We start from the raw sequence: 15,697 nt of genomic DNA on the forward strand, positions 1-15,697 counted from the left end.
AGAACTTGCCTTGTGCCCTTAGCAGGAGACACAGAAGGGAGCCCTCTAAATCATATACATCGTCACCTCCCTCCCTAGGAACATTTCTCATGGATACATTCTGGCCCTAGAATGTCCAGCCCAGGAACATTGGGAGTCCACTCTTCGAAGACTCCCTGTCCCATCCCAGAGTGTTCAGTATTCCAGCGACTTAGTCCTTACTGGTCCTCAGAAGTTAAAACTTTTATAAACTTGAACAAAAATGTTAGGGTCTACAAGATTACAAAGTGGGAGAAGGAAGGACTCAGAATTAAAAGACCCATGGTCAGGAGGACCATGAGCAATGTTTGGAAGATGCAGTCAAGGGAATGAATTCCCATCGTCTTCCCCATCTTACCCACGCCGGCATTATTGAACATTCCGGGAAGCACTAGCATGATGTGGTTGGGCCAGTACTTTCGGTACAGTGGCATCTCGTATTCTTTAACCACCAGGAGGTGAAGATGGCTGATGCCCTCCATGGCATGGAAAAGGTTTAGGAGTCCATGCTCGTGGCGACCACTGGAAGGAGTGAAAATAGGGCTCTTGACTGCATTTAGATTCTGTGAAAGGAAAACAATGAAAGCAGAATGGGAAAGTAAAACCCTCAGGCGTGAGAATCTTGGAGGACCCACCTAGGGCCCAAAAGCCCTCACACCCCAAAACTCTAGCCCACCTTGTCTGAAACCAGGGGCAGCCGCATACTTTCCAGGTGTCTACCCTGTTTGCTGAAGACAAAATGACTCTCTTTGGACTTTGGAATGATGAAATAGAGCTGGACTTCTTCTCCCAGCATAGAAGAGGAAAAGGTGAATGCATGAAGGGTAGAGTCAGATATCTAGATTTGCAAACAAAGAGAGGGATGATCAGTATATGGTTTCCTGACTTCCAGGCCATTCTTTGAGATTTCTGACACAAGCAGCTGAGATGAGTTAGTGCCCCAGACATTCTGGCTGAGGGGCAATGTGGAAAAGGCTTCATCGTTTCTAGCTGTCACTGCTGCAGGAACCAAGTGTGGAGCCCTGCTATAGATGCATTCCTCAAAGGCCCCAGGTACAGAGGACTCTCCTCTGTGAATCACAGTGGACACATTAAGTTTCAGCTCTTAGAGAGCAGGGCTAGGATTAAAAGTGTGCCCGTGGCTCCATCTTTTCTGGTTATAGTGGACAGTGGAACATATCCAACATTTGGTGCAGAACGCTGACATCAGCGAAAGACCACGTGACTCATAAAAGCCAAGTATATCTTAAGCTATCTGTGTCCAGGAGCCTGTCTCCACGAGTAAGTATAACTCTATATACGGGCTGTACAATGAAGCCAATAACTGATTTAATACATAACAAATTTTCGTCAGCACCTAAAATCCACGTAGGTTTCCTAATAGTTTCAACCCAAATATTACATTTCAGAAAAAAAATAAAGTTTTTCCCACAGATTCTAGTTCCACATCACAAATGAGGGGATCTATTACTTGTACTGTAGTCACACAGAAACTATGTCAGGAGATTCTATGTAGGAAATTTCTAAACACATAATTCATAGGCCAAGGCACTTGTTTCTTCTATATCCTGTGAAGAATTGTGAACAGAGCCAGTGGGATAGCTCAGCAGGGCTTGCCACCAATCCTTAGGGCCCATGATGGCGGAGTGAGGGAACCAGCTCACACATGCATGCATGTGTGTGCACACACACACACACACACCACTTAAAGAATCGTCAACAAACTAGGAGCCTTCCAAGAATAGCTACAACAGTGACTGGTTTGGGGAATTTGCTCAGCACAGCCTAGAAGCAACAGGGTCCCAGGTGCTCAGTGCCAAGACATAAAATTCAAGAAGAGAAATAGGGACATGACATGGAGCTTCTCCCCCAAAGTAGGCGCTACTATCAGCACTAATGCTTCCTCCTTTGGTGTGGAAGAATGTCTAACAATCATTTTCAAGGCCCTGAGATGTATCCGTAATGTCCAAAATATGAGAAAATAAAACCAGGCACGGTAGGCACGCCTATAATTCTGTTCAGTATACAGGATGGTGAATTTGAAGCCAGCCTGGAACAGTGAGCTCCTGTACTAAGAAGCACATCGAAGGAAGAGACAACTGCTAAGTAATAGTTTATATTGTTTTTCTAGGGCCTGAAGCCAGGAGTCTCACGTTTCATCCTCCCTGTCCCCCATACATACAAGGTTCACAGTGGCAACAGAGTTCCCACAAGGGCAAACCAGCTGCACCTGGGAGGTGGGCGTGAAGTCCATGTACTGCTGGCACTGCTCACAGTGGTGGAAGGTGTTGTAGGCCGCATATTTGGTCAGCATCATAGACATGGTTTCTCGTTTCCGGGGCTCCTCAACTTTATATTCCTTTATTACTTCTGTGTATAAGGGGATGAGAAACTGTTATCTCCATGGCATGCACATAAAGCTTAGAAAGAAATGCTTATTTCTCGTACGACAGGGTTTCTCTGTGGCTTTGGAGCCTGTCCAGGAACTCACTCTGTAAACCAGACTGGCCTCAAACTCACAGAGATCCACCTGTCTCTGCCTCCCATGTGCTGGGATTAAAGGCGTGTGCCGCCACTGCCTGGCTCAAAGAGCTATATAATTTGAGCCCTGATAAGCAAGTTTAAAAATCAAGATGTATGTGTGTTCATTGTGTAAGAGTGAAAAACAGAATTACTCCCTCCCCCACCCAAATCCTGCTTTAGAGTCCCCTCAAACACTTCAGAGCCTGGCTCTGCATATACCCACCTTGTTTGAGCCCAGCCAGTTTCTCAGTGTAGACCAGGCTCATCAGACTGTACTTGGGGTCATGCACACTGACGTCAAAAGGCATTTTGCTGAAGGTCTCAATGTCAGGCCAGGGCTCCTGCTCTGACTTGCTCACTCCGCAGATTTCATTGGGATCTAGGGCAGGGCAGGACACCGGACAGGTGGACTCACTTTCTCCCTCCCTCCCACCACTCTGAAGCGCAAAGCCTGGGACGTTGTGACAAAGGCACTTTTAAGAAATGAGCTCTCCCTTTTCTGTTTTTATTTTTAATTAACTTATTTATGTTAAGGGCCTGCGTGTATGTCTGTATGACGGGGGCCAGATCCCCTGGAACTGGAGTTAAGACAGTTGTGAGCTGCCATGTGGATGCTGGGAATTGAACCCTAGTCTTCTGGAAGAGCAATAAATGCTCTTAACATCTGTGTCATCTCTTCAGCCCTGAAACAAGTTCTTATCCCAAAGTAGAAGGAACCAGAACCATTCCTTCAGACTTCTGGGAAGGGTATTTCCCCTTACTCTCCCTGAGTAGTTCACAGAGTCACACTAGCTCAGTTCACAAACGCCTAACCTGTAAGACCAAAGTCTCCCAGTGCTCCAGATGTGGATGATCAAAATTCTCAGCTTTAGCTCTGCGATGATTCTGTTAGCGTTCTTTCTACCACTGAGCCATGGCCCTAGCACTGTCTCCATGGCCCTAGCATGTCTATAAAAATTTGAGACAAGGATTGCTAATCTTGGTTGTCAGTTTGACTGCATCTGAAGTCAATAAAAAAAACAAACAAACATGCAGCTAGGCACACCTGTGAAGGATTTTTTGACTGGATCATTTGAGGCCAGAAGATCCACTTTAACTCTGGGCCACACCTCCTCGTGGCAGTGTACAGCAAAGGATATGGAAGAAGGGATCTTTTGCTTTTTGCCTGCTTGCTCTCACTCTTGCTAGCAAGCTTATTTATCCTGCTGCTGAGGCGTTACTTCCTATGGAGACTCAACCGTCACCAGAGTGATGGGAAAAGGAGAAAGTGAGGCCCTTCTGCTAGTGACAGCTCAGGGGGACACAGCATTATCTCTGTAGCCTCATGTTGGGTAAAATCAAAGGCTGTGGTGTCTAGGAGCACAGTGCAGGCTGGAAGGACCACAGGGTTTACCTATCTGGGCACCTACGAAAGCTGATGAAACAGCTGCCCAGCACAGCTGCACCCTGGAGAGAGGCCCCCAGACGCTGAGAGCCACAGTTCACTTGGGATTATTTGCTGAGTATCTTGTCTTTAATCTCATAATAACTCTGTAGTTTAGCTACCCTAGACATTCAGAGGGTGAAGCAACCTTGGCTCTTGGGTCTCTCAGGCCTTGGCCGTAGTGTCCAGCCTCACCTGTGTTTATCTCCTCCTCGTCGTACACGTCCACCTCCAGCAGCCGAATGAGCATGCGGAAAAGGATCCTAAGGAACTGTAAATAGGAGCCAGTCTTTCCCACCTGATGGAGATAGTTTTAGTTGAGGAAGGGTGGAGGAGGGTAAGAGAGGGAAAGGAAGAAGAAAAGAGATTTCTTTCACACTGTGGCTCTTTAGCTGAGGTCGGAATGAGGTCTTCTGCCACCCTTGCCAACCCCCAACTTGTTGTCCCCCTACAGCCAAGACAAAGCCTGCCCTGTTCCTTCCCTACCTGGGGGGGCCCAGTGAGCAGCAAGCGCCTCGGGTGCAAGGTCCGGGCGCCTGAGGCAGGGTCTGGCTGGTTGCTGTAGTCCGCGTGGTGCTGCCGGGCAGAGGTCCACTGGCGGTAGTAAAGGGACTGCTCCTCGCTGCCCATGTCCTTGTGCAAGCCTGGCCGCAGGGAGCTCACCCAGGCCACATCGGCGTGGGGTAGCAGGGACGAGGAGGGTGGCAGCATGCCGCCCTTCTGGGATCCCAGCAGGCTGTATGCAGCTTTGGATAAAATCACCACTGGGGGCAAGGCTGTGTGCAGACCCTGGCAGCCTCTGGAGGGCTGCCCTGACCATGCAAGAGCCTGGGCACTTGAGGGTGAGGTCGAAGAAGGCTTGGAGGTGGTGCTGCTGGCCATTGGAAGGCCCAAGGAGTCACACTCCTGCTTCAGGCTCTCCCCAACCACAGCAGTGCTGGCAGACACCCCTTCATCCAGCCGGACACTGGGGGTCAGAGGCTGCTGCTGGGATTTGTCAGCTGTGCTGGAGGAACTCACCCCGTTCTCCATGATGGAACCTGGAAGAGGACAGTGGGGCTCGTCCTATTCTTCCCACTCCCCAGTGTCAAGGTTAGGAGTTAAAGGCTGGGGGGGGGGGGTCCAAAAAACAAATAAAAAAAGCTTTAGGTACCGCAGACAGCGATGGAATATTTTCTCTGCCTGGGCCTCTAGACTGCCTCCTCCAGCTCCCTTGCCCTGGCTGCTGTGGCGCATGGGGGACACACCTAGAAGTGTCCCCTGGTTTCCTTCCCACATTGTCTCCTGGATGACCACCCTTCACTGGGAAGCCAGGCAGGGTTCACAAGGTCACTTTGTCACCCGTTGTTCCTTTTCTAGAGTCCTCCCACCTCCTCTTTCAGAGGCTCCACAGTCATCTGTGACCGTGACACTTGCTGCCTTGGTGGGCTGAGAGCCTTCCACTTTGCTGAGTTCCCAGTCTAGAGCCATTTCCTAAACCAGGATAGGGATGTCGCCATGGGAGCAGTTAGAAAGTAGACCTCCTCCTGCTCTGGTGGACGAACCTCTAAATACTCATGGCTCAAGGCCCTCTCTGAGCCAGTTCTAATCCCGGCTATGGGAGAAAACCTCGCTTGGGCTAGAGAGAGGGCTCAGCTGTTAAGAGCATATGCTGCTTTTGCAGAGGCCCCACGTTTAACTCCAGCACCCATGTGAGGTGGCTCACCAATGCCTGGAACTCCAGCTCCAGAGGATCCAATGCCTCTGGCATCTGTGGGCACAGCATTCATGTGCACACTCCCCACCCTGGACACACACACACACACATAATTAAAGATAATTAAAAATACTTTTCTGAGAAAGAAAGCCTCCTTCCCGCTCCTGTGATTGGGGGACTTCCAACTGTTGAGATCATGGTGCTCTACTCTTAAGTTACTCCATGTTGTGTATATAAAAACAGTGCTCCTCGCCATCTTAGGGGAGAAGGGTGATTGCAGCCCCTGCGTGGGCCGAGAAACTGGACCATCTGTTGGTCACCACCCATTCAGCACAGAATGACCAATAACTTTTTCCTGGAAGATCAAGAAAAGAGTACAGGTCGCTCCCTTGCCTGGCCTAATACTGCGATGGCGTGACCCCGCACCAACCTGTCATCTGAGACCTGCTGTCCCTCCTTATTCTTAAAGGTTTGGGCCAAGCGTCCTGCTCTCCGCCACTGGTTCAGCCTTCACCTGGCAGTCACACTCTACGGTTAGATCTGACAACAGTTCCCTCCTGTGGTTTTTTTGTTTGTTTGAGACAGGATTTCTCTGTAGCTTTGGAGCCTGTCCTAGAACTAGCTCTGGTAGACCAGATTCGCCTACCTCTATCTCCAGAGTGCTGGGATTAAAGTAAAGGCATGCACCACCACCGCCCAGCATCTGGTTTGGTTTTAATTCAGGCTTTTTCTCAGCCCACTTCTGAACCTTCTTGAACTTTGCTGCAACCTCTTTAACCTGTTTTCTTTGTGACCCTTTTATACACATCTGTAGACACACACACATTTTACCGTGTGCTGTGTGATATGAGAATAATATTAGTAACTAAGATCAGAATAGAGTCTGCGTTAGTCAGGCAACCAAGGAAGGCAGATTATATGATTAGCTGCCGCCACTACAGTCACCAAACATTGTGAGTTTGTTAGCAATAAATTCTGTGGAAAGACACAGGATGTGTTCGTCGGTGTTTCTGACATGGAGCACTTCTGATGTCAGCCTCACCATCCCGAGGGAGCCCCGGCTGGGGTCTGAATGTTCAGTGGATTTACCAGAGCAAATGTAAGTTAGGACACTATTGGTGCGTGGGCAGACAGTGGAGAAAGGTGTGACTAAAGAGCCATTTGTGGGTAGCTAGAGAGACACTTCAGCTGCTAAGGAAGCCTGCTCTTGGTAGAAGACAGGTTCAGTTCCCAGCACCCACATGAAGGCTCACAACTTAGTAACTCTAGTTCCAGGGGATCTGATGTCCTCTTCTGACCTCCATGGGCACCAGGTACTCATGTGGTATACCTATATACATGCACGTAAGAATTTTTTAAATCTCTTTTTTAAATGAGTCACTGGGAAAGGGACAGTCCTGCCCCATCCCCTTACGTCACTTTCTGACCTCATAATCCCAAGATCCTAGATATGACATTTCCCTTCATTTGTTACCTTGTACTGGAATTGACGGGGATGAGGGGTTAACAAAATGACCCTGCTGAGGGAGAGTAGCTGGGCACAGCCTAGAGAAGGGTGGGTCTCATGTTCCTCTAGGCCCTGGGTCACTACAGACAGGAGGGCCCACGGGTATGGAGTCAACCAACAACTGCTAACAGAATCATAGAAAGACTGGTGCTTCTCTCGGTGTGTCCAGTGATGCTGATCTCCATGCTGATTTAGAAAATGAAGGGGATGCATGGCTCCCTTTGGTGGTGATGCTTCACCGTAGTCTCTTCCTTATACCTTTGTATATCTGTATGAAGCTGTATTACTATACATCTGTATGAAGCTGTATTACTATACATCTGTATGAAGCTGTATTACTATACATCTGTATGAAGCTGTATTACTATACATCTGTATGAAGCTGTATTACTATGCATCTGTATGAAGCTGTATTACTATGCATCTGTATGAAGCTGTATTACTATGCATCTGTATGAAGCTGTATTACTATACATCTGTATGAAGCTGTATTACTTTCATAATTTTAAAAAAGTCTGAAAGTAGGGCTGCATTTACTATATTTACTAAAAGAAAATTTACACCTGGCCCTGTAATCAACTAGTAGCCTCTGAAAAGCCTGCAGTGTACAAACACTTGCCAGTAAGTACTTAGGATAACTAGTCATCCATCTATTCCTATGTCCTTCATCCAACCATCCATCCACCCCTTCCTTCATCTTCCTACCCATCCATCCATCCATCCATCCATCCATCCATCCATCCATCCACCCACCCACCCATCCATCCATCCATCCACCCACCCACCCATCTATCTATCCATCCATCCATCCACCCATCCATTCATCCATCCATCTACCCCTTCATCTACCCCTTCATCCAACCATCCATTTGTGCGTTCATCCTTATAAACATTTGTGCCAGGCACTAAGTCACCTATTACAAGCTTATAGCTTCCATCTCTAGCCTAAAAACAAGGTATTTATGCAAATCTATGTTCTGGAGTAACTGGAAGGAGATGGAGAAGCATCAGGGAGCACAGTGCAGGCTGTGAGGCAAACCAAGCTCATGGTTACACGCAGAGAAAGCTGTGGCTGTTCAGCTTTCCTGCTTCCCATGCACCCTCCCCAGCGGCTGAAGCCTGGAGAGGAGGTCCCTGTCCTTGGAGGTCCTTGGAAACCTTGGGGGTGATTTGGAGGAGAGTTCTGACCTGAGGTTCCTGTGACAGCGCTGCTGTTGCTCTGTGGTCGCTCCAAGTCAATGAGCAGCTCCTCAGAGTCATTTTCACTAGTGGGGGCCCTCTCGCCCTCCTTTCCACTGAGGTCCAAGGCAGCAGCAGGCCCCCGGATGACCTCTTTTGAGACGTAGCAGCATGCCAGGCCCACCTCCTGCTCCAGGGCCGTGCGAGTTAAGTAGCTTGAGTCAATTAATCGCAGGTCACAGTACTTTAAAGACCTGCACAGAAGGAACTGCATTAGCGACACAGTGTCCCACACACAGTTCTTAGTATGCCTGCAGGTCCTGCGATCTGTGGGATGGTGAAGACCACAGTATTATCTAAGTCTGCTTTACATCTTCGCTCTCCCCCCTTTCAGCTTGGCATCCTTCTCTGTGCTCCTTCTACGCCCCCAAAGTATAAAATAGAGAGGACGGAGGTTCGAGATGTTGACCAATGGCAGAAAACTTACCTAGCATGTGTGCGGCCCTGGATTCAGGCTCCAGCATCTCTAAAAGCTAAAGGCTCAGTAGACAGGGCTGGCTCGTCAGGGTGATGTGGCATAGCACATGGGAACCCTTCGCAGTGTGGCCTGACACCATGGAAACACTCAGCTGATGCTTTTACTGCTATTGCCTTTCAGTCTATAGTCCCTAGATCCTCTGGACATCAGATTAACAAAGTGCTTTATCTAAAGATGTCTATCATCTATCTATCCACCTATCATTTATCTATAGTCTACAATCTATCATCTATATGTCTCTATATATATTTGAATGTATATCCATCCATCCATCCATCCATCCATCCATCCATCCATCCATCCATCCATCCCTGCCTTTCCTCTCAGCCTCTCTGGCTGCCTTGCTCTGGGGCAAAACCACTTTTCATGACTGTGTCCCATTCCAGAACTGGAAATCTGAAAGGGAGAACGAATGAGGTTCTTTTTCTTTGGTGCCTGCATGAAACAGTTACCTCCAAACAACTAAAATTGCTCATCAATAAAGTGGCTGAGGAATTGTGGCGCCACTGAGCCGATGATCACATCTTACCTGGGAAAAGTTTCTCCAAGCGGGTCCTTGCCAGTTAATATCACTATGCAGGGCAGACCTTCCAAGTCCTGGTAAGTCCGAGGGGTCCAGTCTTCCTGGTCATTTCCTCTCCAGGTCTGTAGAAGAGATACAGAAGAAATCATTAATGCTCCTCATTCAGATTTATATCTTAAAAAATGTTTCTGGATACAGGCTATAGATACACCAAGCTTTCTGACCACCTCCCCTAAGTGTGTGGACCATGTACAGATGGTTGTTTTTGTTCTTTGCGACAGGGTTTTGATCTTTGAGATAGGGTCTCATGTAGTCCAGGCTAGCTTTAAACCCGCTTTGTTGCCAAGGATGACTTTGAACCCTTTATCTTGCTGCCTTCATCTAAGTGCTGACCCCACAGACATGAGCAGCACAACCCCTCTGCTGACCCCACAGGTGTGGGCAGCACACCCCCGCTGCTGACCCCACAGACATGAGCAGCACACCCCCTCTGCTGACCCCACAGGTGTGGGCAGCACACCCCCGCTGCTGACCCCACAGACATGAGCAGCACACCCCCTCTGCTGACCCCACAGGTGTGGGCAGCACACTCCACTGCGTTTGCTACCTTCCAAGCCAGCATACAGCACTGCTAGGAGCATGGACCTCAGCTTCCATAGAAAGGCATTGGCTACGTCATTCGTTAGCTCCACAGGCCAGAGGAACACACTGGAGCGTACTTCTGGTGACGTAAAGTGCATAGGCCAAGGCCACCCGCCCGCTGGCTCTGGCATTGAGAACTAGAGTTTTTCATATAATAGACAAACTCTGGTATTCGAGTGATGAGAAAGGATGGTTTTAGTTGTCAAGGACTTGAGAAAGAATCTCAAAACTCATCCAAAACCTCGTAATCAAGCAGATAATGAAGATAGCCCCAATTCTGGTCATTAATTTTTCTCTTTCTCCATTTATTGACTTTAAAAATAACTGTCCTGGAGGTGTAGATCTATAAACCCAGTTACTCACATGGCTAGGGGAAAAGATGCCAAGTTCAAAGCCACCCTGTGGGCATCTTAATGAAACATGTATCAAAATAAAAGATAAAAGAGGACCAGGGAATGGAATAAGTGGTAGAACTTGCTAGGTTCAATTCCCCACCAAACCTGACAAGTTGGTACAAGGCCTCCAGAGTCTTTCAAGCCTGACCAGGCTGAATCAAAAGGAAAGGCAACTGTTCGTATTTGGAGACCCCTGCAATCTTCCTCTGACTTCACAGTGCCCACAAAGCACCAGTTTCTCATGCATGACCACAAATACATATCCACGCAGTATCTTAATAGTTAGGCAGCAATCTTGAAAATACAACCATATCAGTGATGGAAGAAAAACCCAATTTGAAAGATCTATAAGTTTGTTTGGTTTTTACTTAAGGATTTTTGTCCAGGAAGCACTTAAGTCAACATAAAAGACTGGACAAGAACTTAGTTTCAGCTCCTTACCGGGACAATTATATAGATGCTTCATATGCTTGTTGAGCAAACTGATTGATTTATTTAAGATTAATTTTTTTGTTTGTGTTTTGTTTTTTTGAGACAGGGTTTGTCTGAGTACCTTTGGCGCCTGTCCTTAAACTTGCTATGTGGACCAGGCTGGCCTTAAACTCACAGAGATCCACCTGCCTCTGCCTCCTGAGTGCTGGGATTAAAGGTGTGCGCCACCACAGCCCAATTTAAGGCTAAAATTTTAATCTGTCCTAGGTTAAATTCTAATGGTTGCTAATTAACCAAAATGCATAATAGGATAAAGAGGAGTAAATATAAAAATGAGGTCATATAACAGGAGCAATGTTGAATTTCCCCAGGACACCCTGCCTTCTGAGAATGGTGAGGGGGGTTAGGAGTCAGGAGCCAGCTGGTGAGAGGGGTCTTGCTTAGATGTGAGCACTTCACAGGATTTCGTGTTCTCCCTCACACCAGTAGCACAAGAAAGAGAGACCAAGGACCAGAGGGATCTGAAAATCTGGGACCCTCGTATGCATCTGTCTAGCTGCTACTCAGATAACTGAAGGAGACCCTACTGCCTTGGATGCCCTTCATGTACGGCACATTCTCAGAACAGTGATCCTCACCAAGGATGCACACAGCCAGTGTCCCCTTTCCTTAACCATTGCCAGGGACCCTGACACTCAGGGATGAGTGATGAGCAGCTTTCCCGTGTTTTAAACAGTGGCCCAGAGAGGCAGATTTTTATAACCCACTGACCTTCTAAACAAATGACCCAAGACTGTGTGAGGAGAATCAGGGCCGACCCAAGAGCACCCTGTTGGCTGCAGGTGTGTAATTCCCCAGAGTGCTGTTGTGTATTTACTGTTTCTAGTTCCTTATTCAGCCTGCCTCAAGCCCCGAGTCTTAGTAGCGGTACCATGAGGACAGCACCAGTACAAGGCGATTCACCCTAGGGGTTTCTGTATTTTCTCCACCACACATCTATTCACAAGAAAACCCAGGTCTGAAGGCCGCCTGAGCTGCTCAGCCTTCAGCGACAGTGGAGACACAGTATCTGCGTTTCTCAACTAGCTCGAATAGAAAGACCACCACTCAGGCTTCATTCGCTCCCTGGACCCTCCCAGAGTGAGGAAGAATGACCACAATGACAGATGACAGCCTCAAGCTAGGGGCATACGCTCCATTCTCTTACACATTGGGAGAAACTTCTCTAGTGAAGCTGGAGGTCTGATTTCTAAAAATCCACTCTTTCCCAGAAGTTGTGAACACAGATGTGATCATTGCTACTGACTGAATTTCTGTTTGGGGATGATTTTATTTGTTCTAGTTGCTTATCAAGTATCTTGGGTTATTCGTTTTAGGTTAGATAATACAACAGGAAAGCAACATTTGCAAAGTTATTTATGAATAGCAAATAGAAGTCTAATCTCCAAGTTAGAGCTTAAAGAAATCATATGGTTCAAATCCTTCAAGACCACGCACTTTCATTTCAACAAGTGTGTGCCAAACTAGGTCATGCATAACCCAGTTTAACTTCACATTTAATATTCAGTGGGGACATTGTGTCAGTCTGACTCAGATATACAGTAGCTAGCTCAGCCACATCAATAGAAATGTGGGCATTTGATGAAATGTTTTCTAACGTCAAGACAAGTAAGATTATGAAAATCCTCAGGGAAGCCTGGGTCAGGAATAAGGGTAGTTGGTTCAGCCTGACAGCCTGACAGGCAGGCAGTCCCTGGGTATGCGGGAGATCATGCTCCACCTTCCTCTGTAGGACTCTGGGAACTGACACAGACAAAGTCTGGCACCAAGGGTCAAAAAGAATACAAAGAAACAAGTTGGGAAATCCACATGCAAGGGAGCTGGAAGTTGCTCTAGAGGAGCGCAGAGATGGAGTGTTACTGGCTGTCCACCAGCTGACATAGGCCAGATGCACAGAAAAGAATTAGTGAGAACCGCTTCCCTTTCTCTGAGGAAATAGAAGGTAGTGGGCCAGATGCATCTCTAGCCAGGTTGAGAAACACCGGGGCAAATTAGGTCATCTCGGTTTTTTTTGCACTTGTGCTTGAAAAACATGGAGACCAACTGCACGTACATAGGACGAGGGATCTGATGAGATCATCAGAAACTGGTTTCAATTAAGAAAAGTGTTCACCTGGTCAGGGAGGTCAAACTCACACACGTGCAAAATCTTATCCCACTCAGTTATCTGGGTGGTCCATTTATCCAAGAGTCCCAGAAAACAGAAACGAAAGGCATGCTTGTCCTTTGCTGACCTTTAATCGTGCCACGAAGTGAGCTGCAACATGGAGTTCGGAGGCCGGGCTCCCTAGGATGATCTCAAAGCGGTACTGCAGCCCCAGCTTGTCCCGCACCTCCTGCAGTCGCTCCCGGGCCAGCATGGCCAGCTGCACGGAGGGCACTCTGATGATGAGCATGGGTCCCCGGCCACTCTTGCCTTTTCCTGGGCAGCTGAGGAGGTCATCCATGATGCTGAGTGTTTCCGGTGTGCTGTGGTCTCGGAGGGACGCCATGGTGGTGAGAGCCATCAAGGCCTCTGAGTACTGCTGGATGAGAAGATAGCAGCGTACGACCATGCTGTGCAGCCTGGGGTACCTACGACAGAGCACAGGCAGCTAGCACACGGTGCAGGCATGCACGGTAAAAGGCAGACGGGACATCGACGCGAGGGACTACAGAGCAGAGTAACCTTGGATCCATGGATAGATTAGGGTTTGGGGCTGGCCTAGAGGCCCTACCTTCTCAAAGTGGACCAGCACCTGCACAGGGAAGTTAGAACTGTCAGACTGCCCACGTCAGACTGACAGAAGCAAGCTCTGCTGCTGAACAGCCCCCTCTCCCACCGGCAACTGGGATGCTCATTAAAAACCGAGACACAATGACCCATGCAGGTTAATTGTGAATGAGTCTCAATCCAGATCGTAACCCCATGCTGCAGCCTGGACACATGGCCCGCGCGTTGCCAGCCCACTTCTCAGATACCAGCAAGGGAAAAGACACTGCTGTCATTATTCTTGGTGTATCAGACATTACAGAAAGGGTAACTGTAGCTGGACTGACAGAGCATGCCTGTGACCCCAGCACATGAGCCAGAGGCAGAAAGATAGAAAATTTAAGCCAGTCTGGAAGACACAGCAAATTCTTGGCCAGCCTGGACTGCGTAATGGATGCCATTACAACAACAACAACAACAACAAAACAACTAGCAAAAAATGTGATGTGCCAGCACATGAATTATTGCTAATTTGAGGTCAGCTCTATGGGTAGCAGAAATTTATCTTTCAAAAGAAATAAATTGATGCTGGAAAAATTGGAGCTAGCTGAAGAAGGAGCACCCCCTAGTGGTGGGCCTTTTATCACCAGAGACTAGGAAATCTGAGCTGGGAGCATCGCAGGCTAGACAGGGAATATCCAAAGACTTGATCACCAAAGGGCAGAGGCCCCTAGCTGCATGAGGGTTTGAGAAAGCAGGCACCAGCAAGGCAGGGCTGTGCAGGGGTTGGCAGAGGTGCCCAGAGCCTGGCAAAGGGCTGAGGAGCCTGGCCCCCTTTTCCTGGCCACCAGCTGGCAGTTCATGAGGTAGACTAATAGGGGATTTCACCTTTACTTTATAATCCTCTTTAAAATTGAACAGATGTTCACAAGTTTGCCTAGAAAAGCCAAGGGTCAAATGCCAGCTAGGGCATTTAAGAAACTAGCATAGCCATGCTAGTTTTGAAGCATTTTTGGAGGAATGCACTAACGGTGGCCGTAGTGACCCGCTCCAGCTTCCACAGGGGCATGAGTGTGAGAGACGGGGAGAGTTCGGCTACTTGTTCTAGACTGAGGCTGATTGGAGACAGAACTGGGTCTCCATTATGTTCAGGTCTCTGTCACTGTGTTCTTGCTCTGTGGGGCTTTAGGAGGTGGGGAAGCACAGAAAGCTACAGATGGCCAGTCTGGGCTAAGGCTGGAGGGAAGAAACCACAGAAGAGCTACATTTAAAGCTTAGGTTTATTTTGTTGGCTCATGTTTAAAACAAAACAAAACAAAGTTACAACAAATAGTAACTTCAAAATGCAGACATTTATACTGGACACTTTGAGAAAATTAGGACCTAACAGGGAAGTTTCCTCAATCTATTTGCATTAAACTATAGTAGTGGTTTTGTAATTACAAAATCTATAACTGAAGTTGCTGAAATCACCTTTTAAAATACAAGTTGTGCACTCTTGTGGTACTACTGGGCTGAGAGACACGCTCTAAACCAGGGAAGGAACTGGATAGGAAAGTAAAAAGGTGTCTCTTGGAGGCAGTGGAACTCTAGGGTCACGGGAAGGTTAATGACACAGCATTGGTTATGGTTGCTGAAGTCCAACAGCCGTGACAGTATTGGCTCCCACTCTGAGCCTCCCTGACACAATTGTATCTCGCTGGACTGGGTGCATTCACTTGTTTTTATTTATCTCTAAAACATATCCAGGATGATAGGGTAGACTGTTAAAGGGATGACTCCACCTAATCAGGTTCGGTATTAAGAAACTAGAGCTACCAGGAGGTCTAATTTACCTCCTCCCCAATCTGGGATGGTCATACAAAGTACGGGGCAGAGGGCAGGAAGGGAGTTTACCTTAGCTTTGAGTCTATGAATCAGGTTCTGAGAAAAACAAAGCACAAGAGTTTGACCTGGAGCTGAAGAATAAAAGGAGGGCTAGCAAAGCAGAAAGAATTCTTCTTAAGAGAGAATTGAGACTCTTAGCCTTGAAGGTCAGTACCAGATGACAGGCCCCAAGGATAGAACAC

General features: G+C 47.8%; 1 protein-coding gene across 5 annotated transcripts in view; it reads right to left on the reverse strand.

Annotated features, from left to right (window-relative positions):
- The window catches only part of Greb1l (GREB1 like retinoic acid receptor coactivator), a 254,743-nt gene that overhangs the window by 11,633 nt on the left and 227,413 nt on the right, over positions 1–15,697 (reverse strand). For all 5 annotated transcript variants that reach the window (XM_075969307.1, XM_075969306.1, XM_075969308.1 and 2 more), the window contains 9 exons: positions 13,171–13,510; positions 9,414–9,529; positions 8,356–8,600; positions 4,451–5,004; positions 4,160–4,262; positions 2,765–2,920; positions 2,249–2,388; positions 695–856; positions 377–581 (listed from right to left, as the gene is read on the reverse strand). In XM_075969307.1, coding sequence (XP_075825422.1) covers positions 377–581; positions 695–856; positions 2,249–2,388; positions 2,765–2,920; positions 4,160–4,262; positions 4,451–5,004; positions 8,356–8,600; positions 9,414–9,529; positions 13,171–13,510 — 2,021 coding nt within the window. The remainder of the gene's footprint in view (positions 1–376; positions 582–694; positions 857–2,248; positions 2,389–2,764; positions 2,921–4,159; positions 4,263–4,450; positions 5,005–8,355; positions 8,601–9,413; positions 9,530–13,170; positions 13,511–15,697) is intronic.

Source organism: Microtus pennsylvanicus, chromosome 4 (assembly GCF_037038515.1).
Source record: "Microtus pennsylvanicus isolate mMicPen1 chromosome 4, mMicPen1.hap1, whole genome shotgun sequence".
Taxonomy (NCBI): domain Eukaryota; kingdom Metazoa; phylum Chordata; class Mammalia; order Rodentia; family Cricetidae; genus Microtus; species Microtus pennsylvanicus.